At 37.6% G+C, this 21433-nt stretch overlaps 2 protein-coding genes across 2 annotated transcripts; one reads left to right on the top strand and one right to left on the bottom strand.

Moving 5' to 3' along the window:
• Window positions 1-244: 244 nt before the first annotated feature.
• LOC124182973 (hairy/enhancer-of-split related with YRPW motif protein-like) lies at window positions 245-11541 on the top strand. The gene is made up of 3 exons (XM_046570863.1): window positions 245-2439; window positions 3980-4194; window positions 8938-11541. The coding sequence occupies exons 1-3, from the start codon at window positions 1976-1978 to the stop codon at window positions 9336-9338; spliced, it is 1080 nt and encodes a 359-aa protein (XP_046426819.1). The 5' UTR covers window positions 245-1975; the 3' UTR covers window positions 9339-11541.
• Window positions 11542-17954: 6413 nt separating this feature from the next.
• Window positions 17955-21180, bottom strand: LOC124182988. Its single transcript, XM_046570886.1, has 2 exons — window positions 20876-21180; window positions 17955-18534 (listed from the first exon to the last, which is right to left on the bottom strand). The coding sequence occupies exons 1-2, from the start codon at window positions 20918-20920 to the stop codon at window positions 18232-18234; spliced, it is 348 nt and encodes a 115-aa protein (XP_046426842.1). The 5' UTR covers window positions 20921-21180; the 3' UTR covers window positions 17955-18231.
• Window positions 21181-21433: the final 253 nt, after the last annotated feature.

Here is a 21433-nt window from a genome sequence, read left to right on the forward strand (position 1 = left end):
TAGATTTAAACTCAAAATCTGGAAAAATAAAAAGGCGGATCTAGCATACTCGATACTTATACGATTAGAAGTTATTTAAGTTGGAAATTCGGTACTCGGAGTTATTTCAGAATGTTGATTACGGATCTAAAGTGAAAATTGGGGAATTCGACACGATAGATTCAATATGGCCGTTGATGATGCAAAAACTTATTTGTTTTGGATGAAATCTGGTAAACGAAGGTACTCGAGAGTCCTAATTACGATTCTGAACTCATTGTCAAACTTCAGAAATTAAGAATGCTGGATCCAATGTGGCTGATGATAATCCAAGAAGTTATTTAATTTGAACGAAACTTTTTGTACCCAGGATGTTCAGAACGATGATAACGAATTAGAACTAAAAATTTGATAATCGACAATGGCAAATTGAATATGGCTCACAAAAATGCAAGAAATTGCTTGATTAGGACAAATCTTGTGACTCGGTGGTTTTCGAGCACATCGATAACGAATCTAAAATTCAATTTCAGAATTTCAAAACGTCCGAGTCCCCGGATTCGCCGTTTTATATTTTTGAATTTCAACTACAGATTCAGGCAATTAGCGTTGTCAAAAACTCCGGGGAACCAATCTCAGTCCAAGTAAAGTAATTGTTTGCATTCTCATCGGTCAGTCCGGATACTCCATTGTCAGTTCGAAAATTCTTGCTGGTTACGAATTCGTAACCAGCAACGACACAAACGAACAATTTTTCGCATCACAGCTTCGTCGATACATACCCTGCAGAGAAATTTCGCTCACGCTTCGCCGTCTTTGTTTCCTATTGCACTGTGCAGCGTTCGGATGCAGCTACGCGCAACGCGACACACACGCACGCATCTCCATGGTTCAGGATCGAGTTCCCCACCACCGTTCGGCGCCCCTGAAACCCTCCACGTCTTGGCGGCAGCTAGTCGTGTGGCGCGATAGACGCCCGCACACGACATACGCTCGCCGCCACGCGACCGGTGCACACGTCGCATTGCACACGCCGCACGGGCCGTTTGAAAATCGCGCACGGCCGTCGCGACGGCGATCTTTTTACTCGTTACGTCACAGAGGAAGGAAATGCGAAATTGTCTCTAGGCGCCGGTGAGGTGCAGCCAATCTTCGACGATTCGAATGCGATTTTTGCGAATTGACGCTACTTTGAGAAAAGATTAATTGAACACCGTTGAAGATAATTTGAAGAAGCAAACGAAAAAAAATAAATAAATAAATAAGTCAGAGGCGAACATTTACTCGTTTCTCTTACACGTGGCTTGTGGATTGACGAATAATCAGAAACATTTGTCCCGCGAATTGTGAAGTGAAGTGCGTCGAACATTATAAATCATCGTAAATAAATGCAAATGATATTTTCGCGGGATAATTACATCGTCGTTGTGAACGTTTGCAGAGTTTTACGACAGTGAAATTTTCAGAACAAGACACGTGACGAACGTTACGAGTGTGTATATTCTACAAAAATAAAAAAATATTTAAAAACAAAAAAATTAAAAACTTTCTCATAAATAGAAATTTTTCGTCGCTACCAGTGGTTGGATTTACATATTTTATCGGTAAATAATCTGTTATGTTTCGCCGAGGGTCAGCCACAGTTATCCGCATCTCCGGATTATAATTGGAAAAAAAGAGAAATACAAAATAAAAAAAAAAAAACCCGGAACAAAAATGATGCGATAATCTCTTTTCAAACCCGAGCTATACAACTACTACAGGAACTAATCGTTCAAAATAGACCTTCCGCCTACTGGAGAACATGCGAGGGGACCAATAAGCCGTGCGCTTAAACATTGTGCATAAACACTGGGATTTCAGATCATGTCTTACGTCAATATTACTATTTATCGAGATGACGTGAAAGGTTGAGTAACATATGGTACAAAATTTGCACGTCCTTGTGATATTTTTTTGGAAAGTGACAACGGACATTCGGTAACCGCGAGATATAATGTGGCGCGTAGTTGTACCGCGATCTGACGAGAACAGCACCCTGCTATCCTCTGACATAACGGCCGGTGCCGTCACCCCGGGTCACCTGCCGTCACTGTCGGGCCCATCGGGGCCTCACCACTGGGGCTATCCGCCGCCCCCGCATCCCTCCTACCAACCTCAACACCCGGATGTACGTCACCATCACGAGATGCGGCACGACATGCAGAGGCCGGAACTCCGCCACCCCGCCGACATCAGGCACGAGATGAGGCACGATAATATAGCCGGGATGAGGCCGGACCTCACGGAGTTAAGACCCAGTCACGAACTGCCCGAATTGAAGAACGACATCACCGAGTTGAGGGCACAGGACAACCAGCAGCAGCAACAGCAGCAATTGTCACAGTCAAGGGGGATGAAACGGACCATGAGCGATTCGGACTGCGACGATGTCTTCTCCGAGGAGAGTGGGAAAGAACCGTGAGTTTGAGTTTGATCCTTTGATTGCGTTGAGTTTATATCCTTACGTTCGAGCAATGTGGACTTCGCGTAATTATGGTGAAAAAAAAAGAAAAATTAAAAAAATCACATACGTCCAACACAGAGAAACACCGAACAATCAAGTCGTATTTTTTCATTTTCATCAAAAATTATAATTGCGGACGTGAGAAGCAATTGACTTTGACTGATTTGGCGATATATGCGTAGATGTTGTACTTTATGAATGGGTGACCTCAAATCGTTGCAGTTTTGAATCTGCTGTATTTTCGTCAATCTTTGTTTGGTTGAAAAAAACAAAAAATATCACCATGCTATTTAAGCTTTTTCCGCTTTATAAGCACAGAAAATTTATTCGTACAAAAACCCGACCGTGAGGGAGGAGGTTTCGCACCTTTGCAAGTAAGCGGGATGACGAAATTCTCGACAAAAAAGAAGATTTGTAGATTAGTTTTAGTAAGAACATATAAGTTGATGTTATATACGTTTCGTTAATTTTAGTAAGTTCGTTCGGGAGTAAAATCCAATGTTCAACTTATTTTTCCGCAGTTGAAGAATTATGTACATATACAGCTCCCTATGGATAAGAATGCGAGCAGTTCTTTGAAATTTTTGCAGTAATTCTGCCGGATATTCTGAAGCTAATGTTTTGAAAAGAGTAAGGTTCGTTCGAGAAAAATCTCTAGGAGTGTTATTTGTGCTATTGATAGTGAAAACGAATGACATAATCTGAGCAAATTCGATGTAAACTAAGTATGAACAATTGCAAGAAAGGTTTTATAATTGAAATTTTGAGAATATGATGAAAAAAATAACTTTGTTGTTTTAGTTGTTGTTTTAAAAAAATAACACGATTCTAACGTTTTGGGCTTATTTAGTTCGTTACGGAGATCTGCAGATTAGCTGGCGAAAATTTCACAAATACTCATCTCCAGAGTTGATACAGATAGATTTTTGTCAGTACTATACAAAAAGATGTTCGTCGGCAAATTGATTTGCGCGTTATAAATATACTATAATGTACGAAATACAGCCTATTCGTGAAGTTCAAGATCATAATCTGAATTTATCAAAGTAATAAAAACGGTATCAGGGTCTTAAAAATTAGTGGTGAATGTAAAAATATCGATACGAATCATTCAAAATAGACATAGAATTTGCGTTATGATTCAAATTTCAAAACTCGATTCAAAATTAATCTTAATATTTGCCGTCGCTTATCACATCACGCCTGATTGTTCAAATTAATGAAAGTAAATAAGATATCGGAGAATACTCAAACTTTATTCTCTGGTCTAGCACGTGTTATAATACATATGTTAGATAATTTAAAGAAGTTGAAATGGAAATTCTCGTCTCAAATGCTGTAGTAGTTAGAACAAGGAGTTCCCAAAAAATCGTCGGAGTTTCTTCGATATAGCCTGTGGAATCTGACAAACAAATATATACTCTTATCGTAGGCTTGGGATAATTTGGACTTTATTTAATTATCGATCAAATTTTTCTTCTGATTTTTGTACAGGTGTAACTCGCCAGGTGGTGATTCCTGTCAGCACGCTTCGCGCAAACGAAGACGAGGAATGATTGAGAAAAAAAGACGTGACAGGATAAACGCTTCCCTCGGAGAATTGCGAAGATTGGTACCAGCTGCCGCCAGGGATCCTCACAGTGGAAAATTAGAAAAAGCTGAAATACTTCAACTCACCGTCGAACATCTACGTACCTTGAGAAATAAAGGTCGGTTTTTGAAATATTTTAGCGGTCATAAAAATCGTCAGCCTTCATCCTGCGTGAACTGCAAAACGTAATTATGAAAGTTGTGGAGTAGAAAGTGTGGATGGAGTGACAAAACTTAGGTGTAGTTATGATCATGTTACATGATGTCGCTGGGAAGAATCTTCCAAATCGAAGCTGCACCTAATTAAGCGTTTTCTGATTGTTTCTGATTGTTTATTCTAATTAGAATACTTGATGAGTTGAGATTGAAGATTCATAAGCTACGATAAAAGTGCCATAGAAAAAAAAGACTCAAAACGTTGACAAGAGCTTAGTTATCGCCCTTTCATTTCAAATTGCTTTTAAATTGTGTTAAATCTACTAGGGTCTTTTAATTTCACTCCATGATGATTAAAATGTTGTTGTAAAAGTTATTGGTTACAAATTGACCAAAACGGTATTTTTTTTTGTTGATGCTAGTAAATTTGACATTGTTATTATTTAATCGAAATCAACATCATTGCGAACTTAAAAAATTGAATATTTCCCAAAGTGATGAGAAAAAAATTTTCGTGGGGCTGTAGAGATGAGTCGCTTCAACGAAATAAGCGCCATCTTGATACAAAATCCGACGAATCTATTTAGGAAAATCTTAATCGTAGGTTGCGAATATGTGAATTTGGCAAATCTTCAATCTGTAACCATCTCGTGATGAAATAACAGCAATAATTGATTCTTGATTCAATGAACTCCTTGAGTGCTCTCATTAAGGTCCGATCAGTGAAATCAAATGCGCCTGATGTTTCAATCGATCAACGTAGATCGAGAATAATTTCAATAATCAATGAACATCTACCCATAAAATAGTTAGTCGATAACTTGACAATTTGGCAAACTTAAATATTGTTATCGCGTAGGTTTCAATCATTTATCCAAAATTTACCATCGAATCTCAGTATTAGCAGTAACGATCTGGTTTTCGATCAAACTCAAAATTCAACTAACTAAATATCAGGAGAACGTGTAAATGAAAATAACCAACGATTCGCAGAATGGTCGCGGTTACAGGCGAAGGTGTGATAGCTTTTCCGGCGGTTTGCCCAGACCGGAAGACACCTGTTGACCGGCCGCCTCTCGCCGAGAATTTCAACTGTAACTGTAACTCGGCAACCGTGAAGCCCATCTGTTGTTCAGAGATTTCTTTTTCCGTATTACTTGGTTCTGGGAACCAAAATCCGTGAGCGTCGGTATTCGAAAAGCGATAATATGTCTTCAGCGGACTTGTTCCTGCAGAATTTGCCGCAGAAAAACTTTCTAAAACATGCATGATTTACAGATCGGTCGGAGAAACTTCTTGGATTTTAATGCCGATTCTTTGTAAAAATTTGCACGTGTTTCCAATGAAGACCGCAAAATTTTGTACAAGATTTTGAGATGATTTTCGAATAATCGTTCAAAAGTGCCTTCATTAGTTTTTCTTATATTGTATGTAAAGACATTTATCGTGAAGCATTAGAAAAATGTTGCAGAATCTCGAAAGAATTATCTTCCGTGAGATAATGAGGACTCGCGGGAAAAAAATGCGCCAGCATTTTGCTAATAAAATACGAAGATAGTTTCTTGGATAAAATCAATCGACGTAGAGTAAAAATCGAACCAATTTACGACTTTGAAGCGATTTCAAATGTAGTATCGATATCTAGCTCTTGTTTCCGATTCCAGTACCTTCCACTTTTGTATTTTCAAAGAGATCTTTGTAGCTTGCGAATACATTATTCCAATGAATCCTCAACATTTTTGGCTCACCAGCCTCCTAAGATCGCGGGAAAGTATAATAATTTTGAATTATAATAATCTATGCAATATCGATGCGTGAGCACACGGTACTCGTCCCCATTCACAATCGCTCCCAGCACTGGGTACTAACCGAGCGCAGAGAGCAGGTGCTAGGACTCGGCTTGTGAGATCCTGTGGGAAGCACGGAAGTCAAAAACTCTTCCTAGAGAAGTTCCCACGGTGGAGGGTGCGGGGTACAGCTTGCCCCTCTCTCAGTCCAACATTCGCAGGCACGGCCCGTTTGTATACGTACGTATGTATGCATGCGTGTGTTTGTACACGCACGTAGGAAAGAGCCATCCACTGTGCGATGCGTTTGGTAGGGAGCAGATGCGATCCCCGTGTGGGAAACCAGCCCTGTATAATAGCGATTCTACTCCGTATAGTATTTACGGATATGGGACTAACCACCATCGAGGGATGGCCAATTGGTATTTAATAAAACATTGCCAATACAATAATCACCACTTATGCTGATTATAATTAGAACGATAGTTGCGTTGGAGTCACGAATCGACCCAAGATTTTATCAATTACATTTCTTCTCTTATTTCACTGATTCGTGATTATATTTTTTTTCAACCAGTAACAAGGACGATTTTCGTGTATTTTATGCAAGGGGGTGTATAAGCGTACCTGTATTAGAGGCAGGCTGAAAACGTGGGTGAATTTTGAGAAGTTACACGCCGACGACCAACCATCCCGTTCAATTCGGGTATATTTTATTCGAAAGTATGTAGATCAAGTTTCGTTTATACATTTTTTTTATATTAGAATTCAGTGATAAGAAGCAATTTTTATTGATAGTAACGTCACCGTTTCGCTCGATGACACGTCTTACGGTGCTCGCATTACCTCAAAAGGGGCTAAACTGATTTACTTGGATGTTTATCGATTTTGCCAAGCCTCTTGTTACCTTGTTACCAGAGGAGTGATTTTGTAACAAAAATTCGAAAATTCTCATTTTATTTTCAAATATTCCGATCTCAATATTATCTTGTAAATTTTAATGTATATACGTTATTTAAATCGGATCATTACGAAAATGATGTGGTTCCATACCAATACCATCTACACAAGTAAATAGGAAAATATCATTCAAAGTTTATCTTTTATTAGAAAGTGGATACGTTTCGCAAGAAAACAAAACGGGACCATCACGATGGAGAAATGTTTATTTACTTTGTCAAATATAAAAACATAATTTTTTCGTATTTCTTTTAAATTTCTAACTCAAGATGGCAAAAAACATGTGTCAACTGTTTTCAATATCTCATTTCATTTCAGAGTTACATTCATTTGACAAATTGAAATAGGTACTTTCAGAAAATGCACAACTCCAGAACAAGATACAAATTTCAAATAACATCACGAATGCTGCTTTGGATTGTTGGAACGAAACGAAAAACTAAAAAAATTGAAGCTTTTAAACTTTACCTCAAAATCCCATCGTGCGCAACTCGCAACTTCAGGTAATCAGATTACAAGCATGCACCGCTTCAACCCTACGCAATATCGCCAGCCTGACACCAACGATAAAGCAGGTCATTGGGGGTCACGGTGGGTCACGTAGGGTGGATTCGGCTTTTCACCATAACGCATAACATTAGCTGACTTAACATTGCCCGAGTATCGAACCGCACCAAGCACGAAGGGTTTGGCAGTATAATTCCCACGCTACCTGCCGCTACGCTGTATAATTCCTGCCTAGCGCTAACAATAAGACGCATTATCATGTCCCAGCTAATACCAGCTTCATTCACTGCTCTACGCACTGAACCCACCGGTTTATACGCGGCTGTATACATTCTCGTCAATCGTATTCTTGTACGTACAAGACAGATTTATTATACAGATCATTCCGCAAAATTAGTAATTTGAAAAAACGTATTATTTTGTTCAGAACTGACACCTGTCACATAATGCGCAATGCGCATGCGAGCGACATGAATTTTTTTACACATTTGGAAATATGGAAGGTACATTAAAGCAGTTGAAAGTGGATACTTGTTATACGTGGGAAACGTGAAGTTGAAATTCTTAACGGTGCACTTTCGAGAAGAATCGATATTTTGTCAAAAATTCAGTCAATAATCGCATCTAACGCTTACAGATATTTTGGAAAATGAACACCTTTAATATCACTACAAATTATGTCACCAAAGGTGATGAAAAGTCAAAATAAAAAATAGCGACATTCTATTTAATTCAGTATTTCGTTGTGTTAACGCTTTTAAGTTCAACTTCATCGGGAAACCGTGTAGACGGCATGTTGGAATGGAGCGAGGCTACAAATGACCTTCACTGCATTTAAGAGTCAATAACCACTAATCATTATACCCGTTTTCTTTTTTTGCTGCACATGTACTCGCGCGTACAAGTGATTTTTGCTGGTCAAATTCATGAAAGTGAAAATGTATTTAACCAAATTTTGAAGAAATCAAATTATTCCTCCAGTAAAAATGTTTGGTTCGACGTTCGACAATTCAGGCTCGCATTACCGATAAAATGTGGTTTTCAAGATATTCGCCAGACGAATTGGAACTTATTGTGAGCTGCAAAATCAAGTTGACCACTGTTGGACACACTTATCACATTATTTCTGCCCCGAACTGGTTTTGTAAGCTCCTGGGATATCAAATGTTGATTCGTGCTAAACAAAACGACAGCTACAGCGCTTCTGAACTTCATATCCAACTAAATTGTAATATCCAAGAGTTCAGTCTACAAAAACGACTAGTGGGTACCTTTATACATGATGTATTGCAAAAAGCAGCGGGTATGGTTGGCTGATAAATAATGACGGCCGTGAAACTCTGCTTCGGAACTCCGCTTTGAATCATTTTCTTACCTTTCAGCAACTGTTCCTTAAAAAAGAAACCGAAAACGAGATAATCTTAGGATATTTTTTTCCTCTTTGTGCCGCAGGACCGGAAGGATACGACAGCACCAAGTTGGCAATGGACTACCACGCTGTCGGTTGGGGCGAATGCGCTGCCGAAGTTGGACGATACTTGGTCACCATGGAAGGCCTCGACGAGAGAGATCCGCTGCGTCTGAGACTGCTGTCTCACCTTCAAAGTTTCCACAGAGAACACCCGCCGACCACCACCGCCGTGCTGCCTTCCGGATCCTCCGTCAGTTCCGCCACTACAACCGGAAGCTACGAGCCGTCGAGCTCTTCCTCCGTCGGGATGCCCGCAGCACCTGGAAGCATGCCGCCGCTTCTTGGCAGCGGCGCTCTTGGCTGGGGTCAGTATCCTGGACAGTACGTCCAACAGCAGCATGGAAAACCGTATCGACCTTGGGGCGCGGAGTTGGCCTACTGAAGTCAAATAGGTTATCCCCCGAGTGGATAATGCAAGCCAAGCAATTAATCGATTCTGAGACGTTTATGTAACGTTGCAAGACTGACCGGTTTTAGCCGTTGCACCAATCGAGACGACGATGTTTTATAGTTCACTTTGACGGCATGGTAGGATATTTTCTTGGACTGTGCGTTTAGTGCGACGAGAAACACTCTCAATCGGGAAATTGAACCACATAGACTCACCGAGATGAAACTGGGAAATTTTACTGGCTGCGCGTGCGCGGAATAATTCAACTCTATTGGTCGGCGGGGTCGCACCGCGGTAATATTTTCGTCTGCAAGGCAGGGGAGCCAACTTACTCGAAACGGGGTATGGGATGTAAAACTCTCTCGCGTCAAGAGGCGAATTGAAATTATGTTGTTGCGATGACTCATAGCAGTCATCGATCGTCAGCCAGTTAACAGTAATAAAAAGTTTGCCGAGCCTTCTCGATGAATTATTCAAGGACTGCTGGATATAAAAAAATTCGTATTACCTACATAGCCTCAACAAACTGTATTTGAAAGCTGAAGCTTGAGGTGGTCAACCTGCGTAAAAATTCGGACGCGCAATCAGCCAAGTTTCACCGTTTTCTTTCGGTATGCCGAGACTTGCGCAACAAAAACGACTATACGTATTTTCGGTACACGGAAATTGGGCTCATACCGCCGAATTAATTAACTAATTGAAGGTTGGTAATGGTTTGTTTGTTTTGATTGACTTCTAATAACAAATGACAGCATTGTCCGTGAAGATTCACCATGATTTAGAGGGGCTCCGTTTTTTTTTTTTTTTGATAACTTTTTGTTAGCCTGGACAAAGGTAAGTTGTTCCTGAAAAAATTTTATTTTTGTTTGATGTGAAAACTGCGTACGAGAACTAATATTTGGGAGAAAATCGAGTGTTCGAAAATATTTTACTCCGAAGTAGAAAGGAAGCTGTAAGTGCGGCCATCTTTTGTTTTCCATTCAAACTCATAAAATAAATCTGTCCGTGTTCATGAATACGTGTGGTTAAAAACAGTGAAACTTAGAATTATCATCTCGATGGAACGGCATAGAACACTTGGCTCGTTGTCAGTTAATCCCTTTCAACCTAGTTTCTTTTGCCTTCGAATTAATTGTAAGTATAATACTTTAATACAATATATCAAATAAAAAAGTAAGCATCTCAATATGCGCTGTATCGATGAAATTCAAGCCAGATGATCCAATTGTACAAATATGAAGCCCAACCGAACTAAAGTGCCATGAACCTTGTGTAAAGTATAAGCTAAAAACTTTTCAATAATTCTTTTTGCGCCTGTCATTTCTTTTGTCAGAAACTCCGCTAACTGTTTGTTTATGTCATGAATGACCCGCTAGTGATGAGAGTTTGTTCGAAGTTTCCGAGCATTTTTATATCGTGCTGCTGCGAGTGAGAATCTAGTCTGATTCGCGATTCGTGAGCAGATAGTCAATCAAATGAAATGCGTATGAAAATAACTTTGATATAAAGCGAGAGCAGTTTGCTTAATTTTACGAGGTGCGTGTACTTATTTATTATTATTATTATTACAATATGTATGTGTAAATATATGCGAGAACTGTAATTGCGATTAACCGCGAAACAGCCGCCTGCAACTCATAAGCTGCCAATATATTTCTATGGTATATGTGGGTTGTACAAAAACTCAGGAAACCAATTGCATCGAAACGACCGTAAATCCCTAAACCCATACTCTATAAGTGATAAAATGATAGTCATACGAGTACCTAATTTGAAATGTAAAAAAAAAGTATTTATTTATACCAGTCTAGTTGTAATACAATAATGTATAGAATATTCTTTTAAGGAACTGTACAGTGTAAATGCCCGAACAACTAATCAACCAATTAAATTAAGTATGTATTATAATTTATAGATATCACATGCGGCTCAATTGCAACACAGAAATTTATTAGAATGTAGAAATTATTTCTGAATTCGAAATTTTATACATGCGCATCTGTTTCCTGACAAAATGAAAAATGAACTAAACAATAGTTTTCCTTTACCATTTTCGACAGTTTTGACCGAGTGTAATTGGAAAAGTATGACAGATGTAAACACAGCACAATGTGATACTAATCGAACAAATATCAATTCCAAATGTATACGCGTGAAAAATGCCTTAATATTTTATAATTGTGCGATGTTTTAATAAAGCACCATTTTCTACGAAACATATAATTGTTTATGATCCTTTGTACGTTATTCGCTTTTGCGGCCTTAACGAGAAAATATAGTATAAATTACTATTATTTTTGATTACTTTGGGTCATTTTTATTGTTATTTTATTTATTTTTTTTTTTTGCAACTGCAGCGGTAATGCGATGTTGGTGTGATAACAAATTTTACTAGCATTGCCAATGGGTGGCAAACACTTCCAAAAGTACAATTTTCAGATCCTGTAGGTGAACGACCGAGCTGTATTTGTGCACCCATCTTAGTTCGTCAGAAAACCTGTTTCAGTCTCATTATCCAACCTTTCAGAGGGGGTTAAAAATCAGCTATGCATGATTGAAGAAGAATGTCATTCTGCTTACTGCGCACAACGTGACGAAACCGGTACTAATTACCAGTGGGTAAGGACTAGATGTCTACAATATAACTCGTCAGTCATCGATTCTGCGCTTTCTGTACAATTCACGCCGACAGTAGCGTCCGAGTCATATTCATGTGATTTTCAAAAACTGAAAATATCCGGCCACGTGTCGGCATTCTCGGCTGCGCAGCCAGTCAATACACAATTTGCATATAGAGCTCATTAGTCGTTGGCAGCTGCACGATACGCGCTTGCGTTTCTGTTCGCCACAATTTTTTCTTTTTTTTATTCTACATTTGAAACTAACAATAAGTTTTCACTCACCAATCTCTGCGCGGTTCGTTGTTCGCATTTTTCGAAGATTGACAAACCGAAGATAATGCGATAATTGTGTGTACAGACATTTCTGTACGAAAAAACGAGAAAACTCTGCTAGTGAGGTTGATTCGTCAGAAAGTCGATAATTTTTTATTACCTTTGTTACGAGATGGGCATATATGCTGACTAGTTGTTGAATTATTGTATTCGTAAGCTACGAAGATATATTTAACCCTTAGCCGGTACACTTTTCCAGCGTAACATGCCTGGCATACGGGAACGTCTCACACCCTAACCTCTGAAGTGCATATAACGAGTGAGCTAGTTATTTTAATTCGCAAAAATTACCACAGAGTATTCAAACTGTTGTTTAAAAGATAATACAGGTTATATATGGGCAGATTCATTACTTTTCACCGAAAAGTTGCGGGGGTGGGTCTCCGATTTGGGTGCCTTTTTTTGTCGAAAGCAGGTTAGAAAAAAGGTGATCCTGAATATTTGAGCTCGATGCACCCAAATCCGGCCACTAGAGGATTATTAAAAATTTGAAAAAAGTCTATTTTTCAGTAATTTTAAAAAATTTATATCCCAGCTTCTATATGACTCAGAGATTCCGACCAAATGGCTCCTTCTCTGTCAAGCTTATATTTTCCAAAAAAAAAAAATAGTTCAAACTCATATCCGGCTTAGCTGAGAGCTCCCAACTGGACTGCTATTTTAATAAAATTTTCATTTAGCTGGCTCATTTTGCCCCCTACTCTACAATCGAATTTCGAGTAAGTATTAATTAAGTGCGTAAAATTATCGAAACTTATAATAAACCACAAAAAATGTCATATTAGATCGAAAATTTGACATTTTTACAATTACATAAATCGGAAACCAGTTCTAAGCCAAACTTGAAATTTTCAGGGCTGCTTAGGGATACAATGAAGCATAATTCGTGAAAATTTCCAAGGATTTCGAGTCGATATAAAAATGTTCTAGTTATTCAAAAACAGCGTTTTTTCACAAATCGACCTACTTTGTGTGGCGACATCTCAGTGCAATGGAAGCTATCAAGCAAAAATATGGCAGACATCATCAGAATATACCTTAACGAAAAATATAAGCCGTCAACCATCCTTCGATTTCCAAATATGTAGATTTGTGAGTCTTTTGAAAATAAGGAAAATTTTATTAAAATAGTAGTCCGGTTGGGAGCTCCCAGCTAAGCCGGATATGGGTTTGAACTAACTATTATTTTCTTGAAAATATATGGTTGACAAAGAAGGACGCCATTTGGTTGGAATCTCTGAGTCATATAGAAGCTGGGATATAAATTTTTGAAAATTACTGAAAAATAGACTTTTTTCAAGTTTTTAATAATCCTCTAGTGGCCGGATTTGGGCGCATCGAGCTCAAATATTCAGGATCACCTTTTTTTCTAACCTGCCATCGACAAAAAAAACGACACTCTGACCCGTAGAGAGAAATTAAACGAATCCATCACAATTGGTAACCATTTTTAAGCGATTCTAAAGAAAAAATCGATATCTTGCAACGTTTTGTTTATAACTCTAGTATTTTGTATTTCTCCATTTTCAAAGAAACTTCCATAGTCTTACAATAATTCAATGAATATTGAATATATCACTCAAAATATTACATACTATTGAATTATTGGAAAGGAAAGGATAAATTTATTCCGAGAGAACAGACGTGTACAAGATGAAGACTCTTTGAATAATGAAATACGAAGAAACATAAAAAGATATCGTAGAACAAATGCATAAAACAAAGGACTCTCTTTTTATCGGTGAACGGCCTGAATACGGCCAATACATACACATGATGTAACAAATATGTCACAGTTTTTATGTACTATTCGAGGTTAGATTATACGACTCCCAAAGCCATTTATCTGCAATTTAAGATTCGCAAAAGTTACAGATTTTTGAAGTTGGTACAATAGTTTCGTAACTTTCACCTTGCGTTACAACTCGAAAACAGATCTAAGAGTGATTGAAGGCAAAAAAAAAGTTTTTTATACTGACATCCTTCAAACCAACAATAGTTGCTATAATAAATTTGACAAAAATTTGATCGACAATTATTTAGAAAAAATTTAAAGTGTCATAAAACTTGATTATTTTCATTATATTGTGAATGTGAAGAACTTTCGACGCGAGAAATACTCCACTTTGCGTAAATTGGCATCTGCAAGAAATCTTTCGTTTCCAAAAATATCAATTTGCAGACAAACAGCTTCAAGAATCACTTTATTCGACCTCAATCGGTTCTGAAAAAAACAAATCACCCAAATTCGGGTTGAATTTTCTTTCTTTGTGCTGAAATAACTCCTGAGTAGTTTCAAATTTTTTACCAATGAATGATGTGGATTTTGAGTAAAAAAATTTTTAGTGACTTATTGCGCATGTACTTCAATTCATTCGCTCGAATCGCCTTATTTCAAACTTCCGAACCGCAATTTATTTGAAAACAGGTTTACAACTTTTTACAACTCCTGAAGGTGCAATCGCGATCAAATGGTTTCCCCCTTGCGTGCGGAATTGTAAGAATTTTTCAGACACAGTATTTTTTTAGATTAGTAAAATCCGAAGCAAATAACGTTTCTTACAACACGTTGCGACTAAATTATGTTAGCACAGCCTAGAATGAGTTGAAATGCAAAATGATAAAATTAAGGTTTTTGACCGTTTGGTCTTGCGGCCTAATAAATAAAAAAATATAACTTCGTAGACACGTCATTTTTTATGATCGTCCTTTTGTAAGATGGTCACAGGTATCTGGATCCAATTACCACCACTTTCTTTATGATTTGACATAATTTCCGTGACCAGTTCGTAGTTCTTTGAATTTCAAAGCTGGGTCCATAAATTTCTCTGCAGCAGGTAACGTTCGGCGCTTGTGGTACACCCTTCACTGTCAACTTCAGATGGGTGGTACGATGTACATTTGTCGAAAATGAACCTGTCTGATCGTTGAAAAGTTTTTTCTTACTTGACGGAACCGATTGTCGACAGTCAGCTTGACTTGGTCATAATTTTCTCTCATCAAACATCGAAATATTGCTCATATGGTTAGAAAAACAAAGTTCTTCGAAGTATGATAACACTTTCAAGGTGAAGAAAATGAAATCAAACCATGCATTACGCAAGCACAAAAATAGTGTTGATCCGTATTATACTTACGTTTGTAACTGGTAGAGTCTTGATTGAAATAATATCTCATGCGAGCTCATCGAGTTATGGACGTATAGTTAGAATAGCACTTATTAATTAATCAAAAATACGCTACGAAACATTGTGAACCAGTAACCTTCAAGAATTCGCAGGATTTTTATAAATAAAGGTAAAATTTGTCGAATCTAACATAATGAGCCGTTTATTTGTTAAAATAATATAATACATCTACATATTATTATATACATATATATATATTATTATATTATATATATATTATACAGTATGTTAGACATGGAAAAATTCACAGCCTCAAAGACGTATTATACCTATCTATGGAGTATATTATTCGATCAAGTATGTGTATACTGCACATTATTTCTGTACCATACTGCAAGAGTCTATTTTTGATTCAAATAATAAATTTTTATTCTTTTATAATATTCTTATTCAATTATTCACAAATATAATTATTATAGGTAATCAAGGGGCTATGGAACAAGACGACTAGTATGTACGTGTTCATTAGAGTTATGGATTTCATACGACTGTGTTTTTTGAGATGGGTGTTTTTTGCTGTGTATCTGAATCTTATTGTCATATAGATATCAATCCAAACTCCAGATATTCACGAATCCTGTGATTCTAAGTATATTACAACGGTGTTAATTTTTAAAACTTTATTTAATTTCTGCGGCCAACTTAATCCCTTAAAAAAAATTCTAAACAACCGTTACATCGTATTTTCAAACACTGCATGTGACGTGGTTTATGAAATATGCAGATTGTATAGTATGCTAATTTGAAGAAGAATCTCGCGAACCTACGTGCATTGTTTTTATTTTTTTCACTATTTTGAAATGAAACCACACCTACTGCTGTATCGTCAAACTGACACTATTTCGACTGGATACTCAATGCTTTTGTCATGTAATATTACAAAGTTATTGACCAGTACACATCAAACAAGTGCCCCCCCCCCGTTTGTACATTATCACATAGGGTTGTATAATTCAATCATTCGATATCGCACGCAACGTATATTTTAACAGAGAATATTCATAAATGCCTGCAGAAATACAAATATAAGATGCTTCACGCTTACATTTTTATCAATGTCCAAGTTAACTTGAATTTGAAAATGTGAATATTACGAAAAACGATTCACTTGTTAAATCTCTAAAATTTCAGGTATATGAAATTCGATCACAGGATTCGTTGTATTCGACGCAATTTGTATATACGGTTAAACTTTTTCGTCAAGTCTGTACAGTCGACAACGAAAGTTGTGGCAGAAGATTTCTATAGTTATGAAGAGATTTTTTTCCGAGTGATGAGAGTCCGATCGTCAATGAAATATTCAACGTTTCGTCGTTAGCGTCTTTCGAAATTCGAAAATCGTCCCAGTATTTGTTTAGTCTTTCGGAATAGAAAAACTTACATCAAAATTTCTTGAAATCCGAGATAAATTGGTCGTTTCGAAATTTATGACCTTACAAAATGACTATATTATCGATATTCAAAATTTTTCGTGGTCGTCGTTGTTGTTGTTGTTGTTTTGATTACGTCTAATCAAATGTGACATATATCGTACGGTACAAGTTACTCTCGTAATTTTGCTGGTCACGACGTAGTTTTTTCACTTAGTGAATTCACATTGCATTTCGGTTAACAGCATCAATAAAATAAAATAAAAGACAAGTTGCGGAACGTGGTTAAATTGTAGAATAGCAAAACTCAAACCCGCTGTAAAAAGCCCGTTCCCCCATACATTTGCTCATTGTCAACGATAATTTTTAATATCTCGATTTGATTATAAAGTATAAATATGCGACATGGCTTTGGAGGAATTTCCAAGTTACGTCTCTACGTTTTCCAAAAATTGTTAAAAGTATCTGATATTATTTATCCATGACTCATATTCGTAAGATATTAATTTGCATCGTACCCCGGGAAGAAGTGAGTGCCATCTAATTTGATCTAATCACATACACAAAGTTTACGGATCTAAATAAATAAATACTAGAACCTATTTATACAATCTAGATATCAAGATATCTATTTAATAATTATATTACATGCTTAGATCAGATTAGACAAAGATATAATTGTATCTAATTGGTTCTATTCATTTTTCCCCGGGACGTGTAGCAAGAAACAAAAGTTTCCTGTTCATTGTTCGGCTTAAAGTATCGTACAGATCCATCTTTCACCTTCAATTTAAAGTCAAGATACCCGAAATTTAAGGAGTGGTTGAAAAATTGGATAAATACGACAGGATGATCCTTTCAACCGATAATGAGCAGAGCCCTTAAGGGAGTGCCCTAGTCGATTTCGCTATTGACGTATATATCTCCAAATATTAAAGTCCGCGTATTAAAAAAGGGCTTTACAGCCCCATTCTATACACAATTCTGAATAAAAACAAGCAAACATATTTTCATTTGACGTAGAAATAAAGAAACGTCACAGATTCTACCAAATCTGTAATAGTAAATTCATAGAATTCGTGCCATTTTTTTTTATTTCTGCGTAAAATGAAAATGTATTGGGGTTTTTTTGTTCAGAATTGTACATGAAATGGGGCTGTTAAACTCTTTTTCGCGTTTGAGATACGTGAAATTCGATGTTTGGAAATATATACGTCAACGTAGATATCGACCGTTTCCGAATATTGTTAGGAAATAATAACTAGCGGGAGCGAGGACAACAGAAATTTATTGCGAAGCTTTCACAGTTGAGCTTATCTTTCTTCATTCAAAAATCTCTCTTGTATCTGTAAGTGCGGATGATCACCGCAGGTTACACAAACATCTCATTCTCCCTGTTTTCGTTCCTCAGATTTTCTTCATACTCGGCACAACAGCAACAGCGTTTCCTTCTGCTGTAGTTTTCTGGGCTTTCCAGAAAATTTTCACTGACCATCGTTAGGTAAGTGTCAACGCTCTTTGTATCCAACGACGCGAGTGACCAAGATAACGAAATCGCCTCGTGTTCTGGTAGCATTGAAGGCCTCGAATTTGCAGATCCCAATGACAGTTTAGACGTGGCACCCGACTGCGACTTCTTCGCCAATCTGCTCTTCGTTGAAAGCTTCTTTATTGCCTGAAAGTACGCAGATTCTACACTGAGGAAAAGTTCGAATATTTTAAGAATTCCAAAAAAAATTGTGGCTCGGGTAAAATGACTGTTTTACGATAAGCGTGATAGTAGTAGTAAATAATACGTTATCATTATCTATTGCAGCACTAAAATTCTTTGTTTTATACTACATTTTTTCATTTACCTAAAGCCTCGGAATCAATTATTGCAACAATTACAATAAGATAAAGGGTGTTTCCAAGTAAACGTCGCAGTATGTTGGGTTGGCTACCGCTTAGGGGATCAAACATCGGTAAATCAGGCCAACCGTGTCAAGTCATGTAATCATTTCAACGTGATTTCGGAACGCCATCGCTAAGCGCTTCAGCATAGGTATAAAGAATGGAACAACTGCTTGGCCAAATTCACGCAACTTGGCAATACGGGCAGCTCCAGCTCACTTGTGAGGACTGTTTATTCCCCTCAATGGCAGGCAACCCAACATACTGCGACGTGTACTTGGAAACACCCTGTATAGTACGAATGACCATAATCAAGAATAATAGTAACGCCTACTACGTTTGTGGATGATAACAACAAAACTCATCCTCATTTTGTACTCAGAAATATATTTTTGGGTTGTAGTAAGAAATGAGAACATTAACCACAACTAGAAATTTCTTGCGGTATAATCGTAATCTAATCATTGAAGCCACAAAACACAATCACGCGAATCAACAAGGATAATAATGGGATAATGGGAACGGAGTGAAAATATAAGTGTCCGAAATATGCGAAAAATGGCTTCTATTATTGATTCTCAGATTACGCACAGCAAAAATAAAAGACTATGCATTTATTTGAAAATATATGCGTCTTTGTTTATGAATAAATATCTATTCACCTTTTAGAAATGTATCAACGTAAGCTTCATCAAATATGATAAGAACCATGATGTATGCTTGGTTCATAAAATTCCATCGTAATTTTCAAAGAATCGGACAGTGGTGCGTAATATATTTATGGTGTATAAATTAAGAGACTACTTAGAATGATTCAACAAAAAACATTCTGATACTCCAAATATGATGGTGAAATGTAGCAATAAAATATTCTCTTTTAGAGCTGCAGAAAATTTCTGGTCATGCCTTATTCAAAAGCGTGAGAACGGTTTTGAAAAATTTGAATATACGTTGCAACGATTTCTGGCAAATTTTTGAAATGCAGTAGCGTGGTTTTCTTTTACTTTGATGGCTGATGCTGTCCTTTTTTGCCCCAGTGAAATTGATTGCGATAGACATTTTCCTAGAATTTTCATTGAGAAAATATACGAGGATGAATGTCAAAAATGTAATGTTAAGTTGAGAACACTCTGTAGCTGGCCACCGTGCATTTACATTATTATCTTACGAATATGAGTCACGGATAAGTAAGGAAGCAAGGGGAAAAACAAATGTGGCACATAGTATTGGGAACAGGGTTAAAGGCTATTTGATGAAGTGCGATGCGTTACAGGCAGACGAACAACAATTGTGTGAAATGGTATGAAACGTATTTGAGTGGCTCCGTGACAAAAGTAACGTACTGCTTTTGTCCGCATAGTTCAAAATAATTATCAGATTAATTATTAGCAGAAAAATTACGGCATATAGATTTGCTGTACATACTTGAAAAACCCTTAAGATTAGCAAACACCAGACTCACACGTAATATACAAACAGACGGCGGGATAAGTTTCTGAACTTTGGGAATTTATAACTCGACAACCAATCTCTTAATTCGATTGGTGTTAATTTCGTGCAATAGTATGTAGATCGAGCTTGATTTGCTTTCTTCGTTAAAATCAATCAACCCAAAGCATTATGAGTGACATCCCAATATATTTCAAAACCAGCTCAAACGATTTACTTTTAATTTAGAGACAGTATTTTTGGATAGAGTTTCTCTTTCTCACAATCCATCTCTTTGGAATCAACCCATTTGTTTTCATTAATACAACAAACAAATCGTAAACTTTTCACAAATAATTGAACGTCAACTCGAAACGGTCACCGTTGGGTTAAACGGAAGAAATTATAAACCTCGAATCTTAGCAAATAGAGTAAAACTATACAAGAATACTGTCTCAAAATTAGAAGTAAATTAAATCTTTTTTTAAAGTGTTTCATTTTTATCAAGTTTCTACAAATCGATCTACACACTTCTGAACAAAACTAACCCCGGACGAATTGAATGACGGCCAAGACGTAAATTTCTAGAATTCACCCACTGTTTCACCCAAACACTCGTATAACACCCCCTCAACACTGTACGGACGATGACAACTATTGAACAGTATTGCGAGAGTAAAAAATGTGTCGCTCACCCTTAATATCCTGAGGCCAGATTTGGACAGCGCTTTCTTCAGCATCTCGTTTGCGCCTGAACCAGCAGCCTGATCGGAAAAAGAGTGAACGCGTACTGCCAACAGCTTGACGGATGATACACGAGTACTCGACGCGTTATCGAGGCGATCAAAATTAGCTTTTCCAATTACGCGAGCGCGGGAGTTTTATACCGCAAGCCACGCGGTGGGTTGGCGTATTGATTCGGGAGCAAGCCCGTGTTGACCTTCCGAACCAACCCTGGCACGAAGGTGAAACTTGAATTCGTCGACGCGCCTGCGAGGGTGACTCTCATCGGAGTGCTGCCTCCACCCCGCGGCTTCTCCTATATATAAACCCCCTCCCCGTGACTTATCAAACTTCTACCCTTCTGAGAGCGGAGCGAAAGGCCGCGGGGATGAAAGTAGGGGGGGGGGGGGGGGGTGGGAGGATTGGAATATTCGTAAGTGAGCGCACAATCGCACATCGTATTTATGCGTATACAACGACATTTGCGGGGGGTTACTCGTACGCTAACCGGTGGATATTGAGAGAACGAG

Source organism: Neodiprion fabricii, chromosome 5 (genome assembly GCF_021155785.1).
Source record: "Neodiprion fabricii isolate iyNeoFabr1 chromosome 5, iyNeoFabr1.1, whole genome shotgun sequence".
NCBI classification, from domain to species: Eukaryota; Metazoa; Arthropoda; class Insecta; order Hymenoptera; family Diprionidae; genus Neodiprion; species Neodiprion fabricii.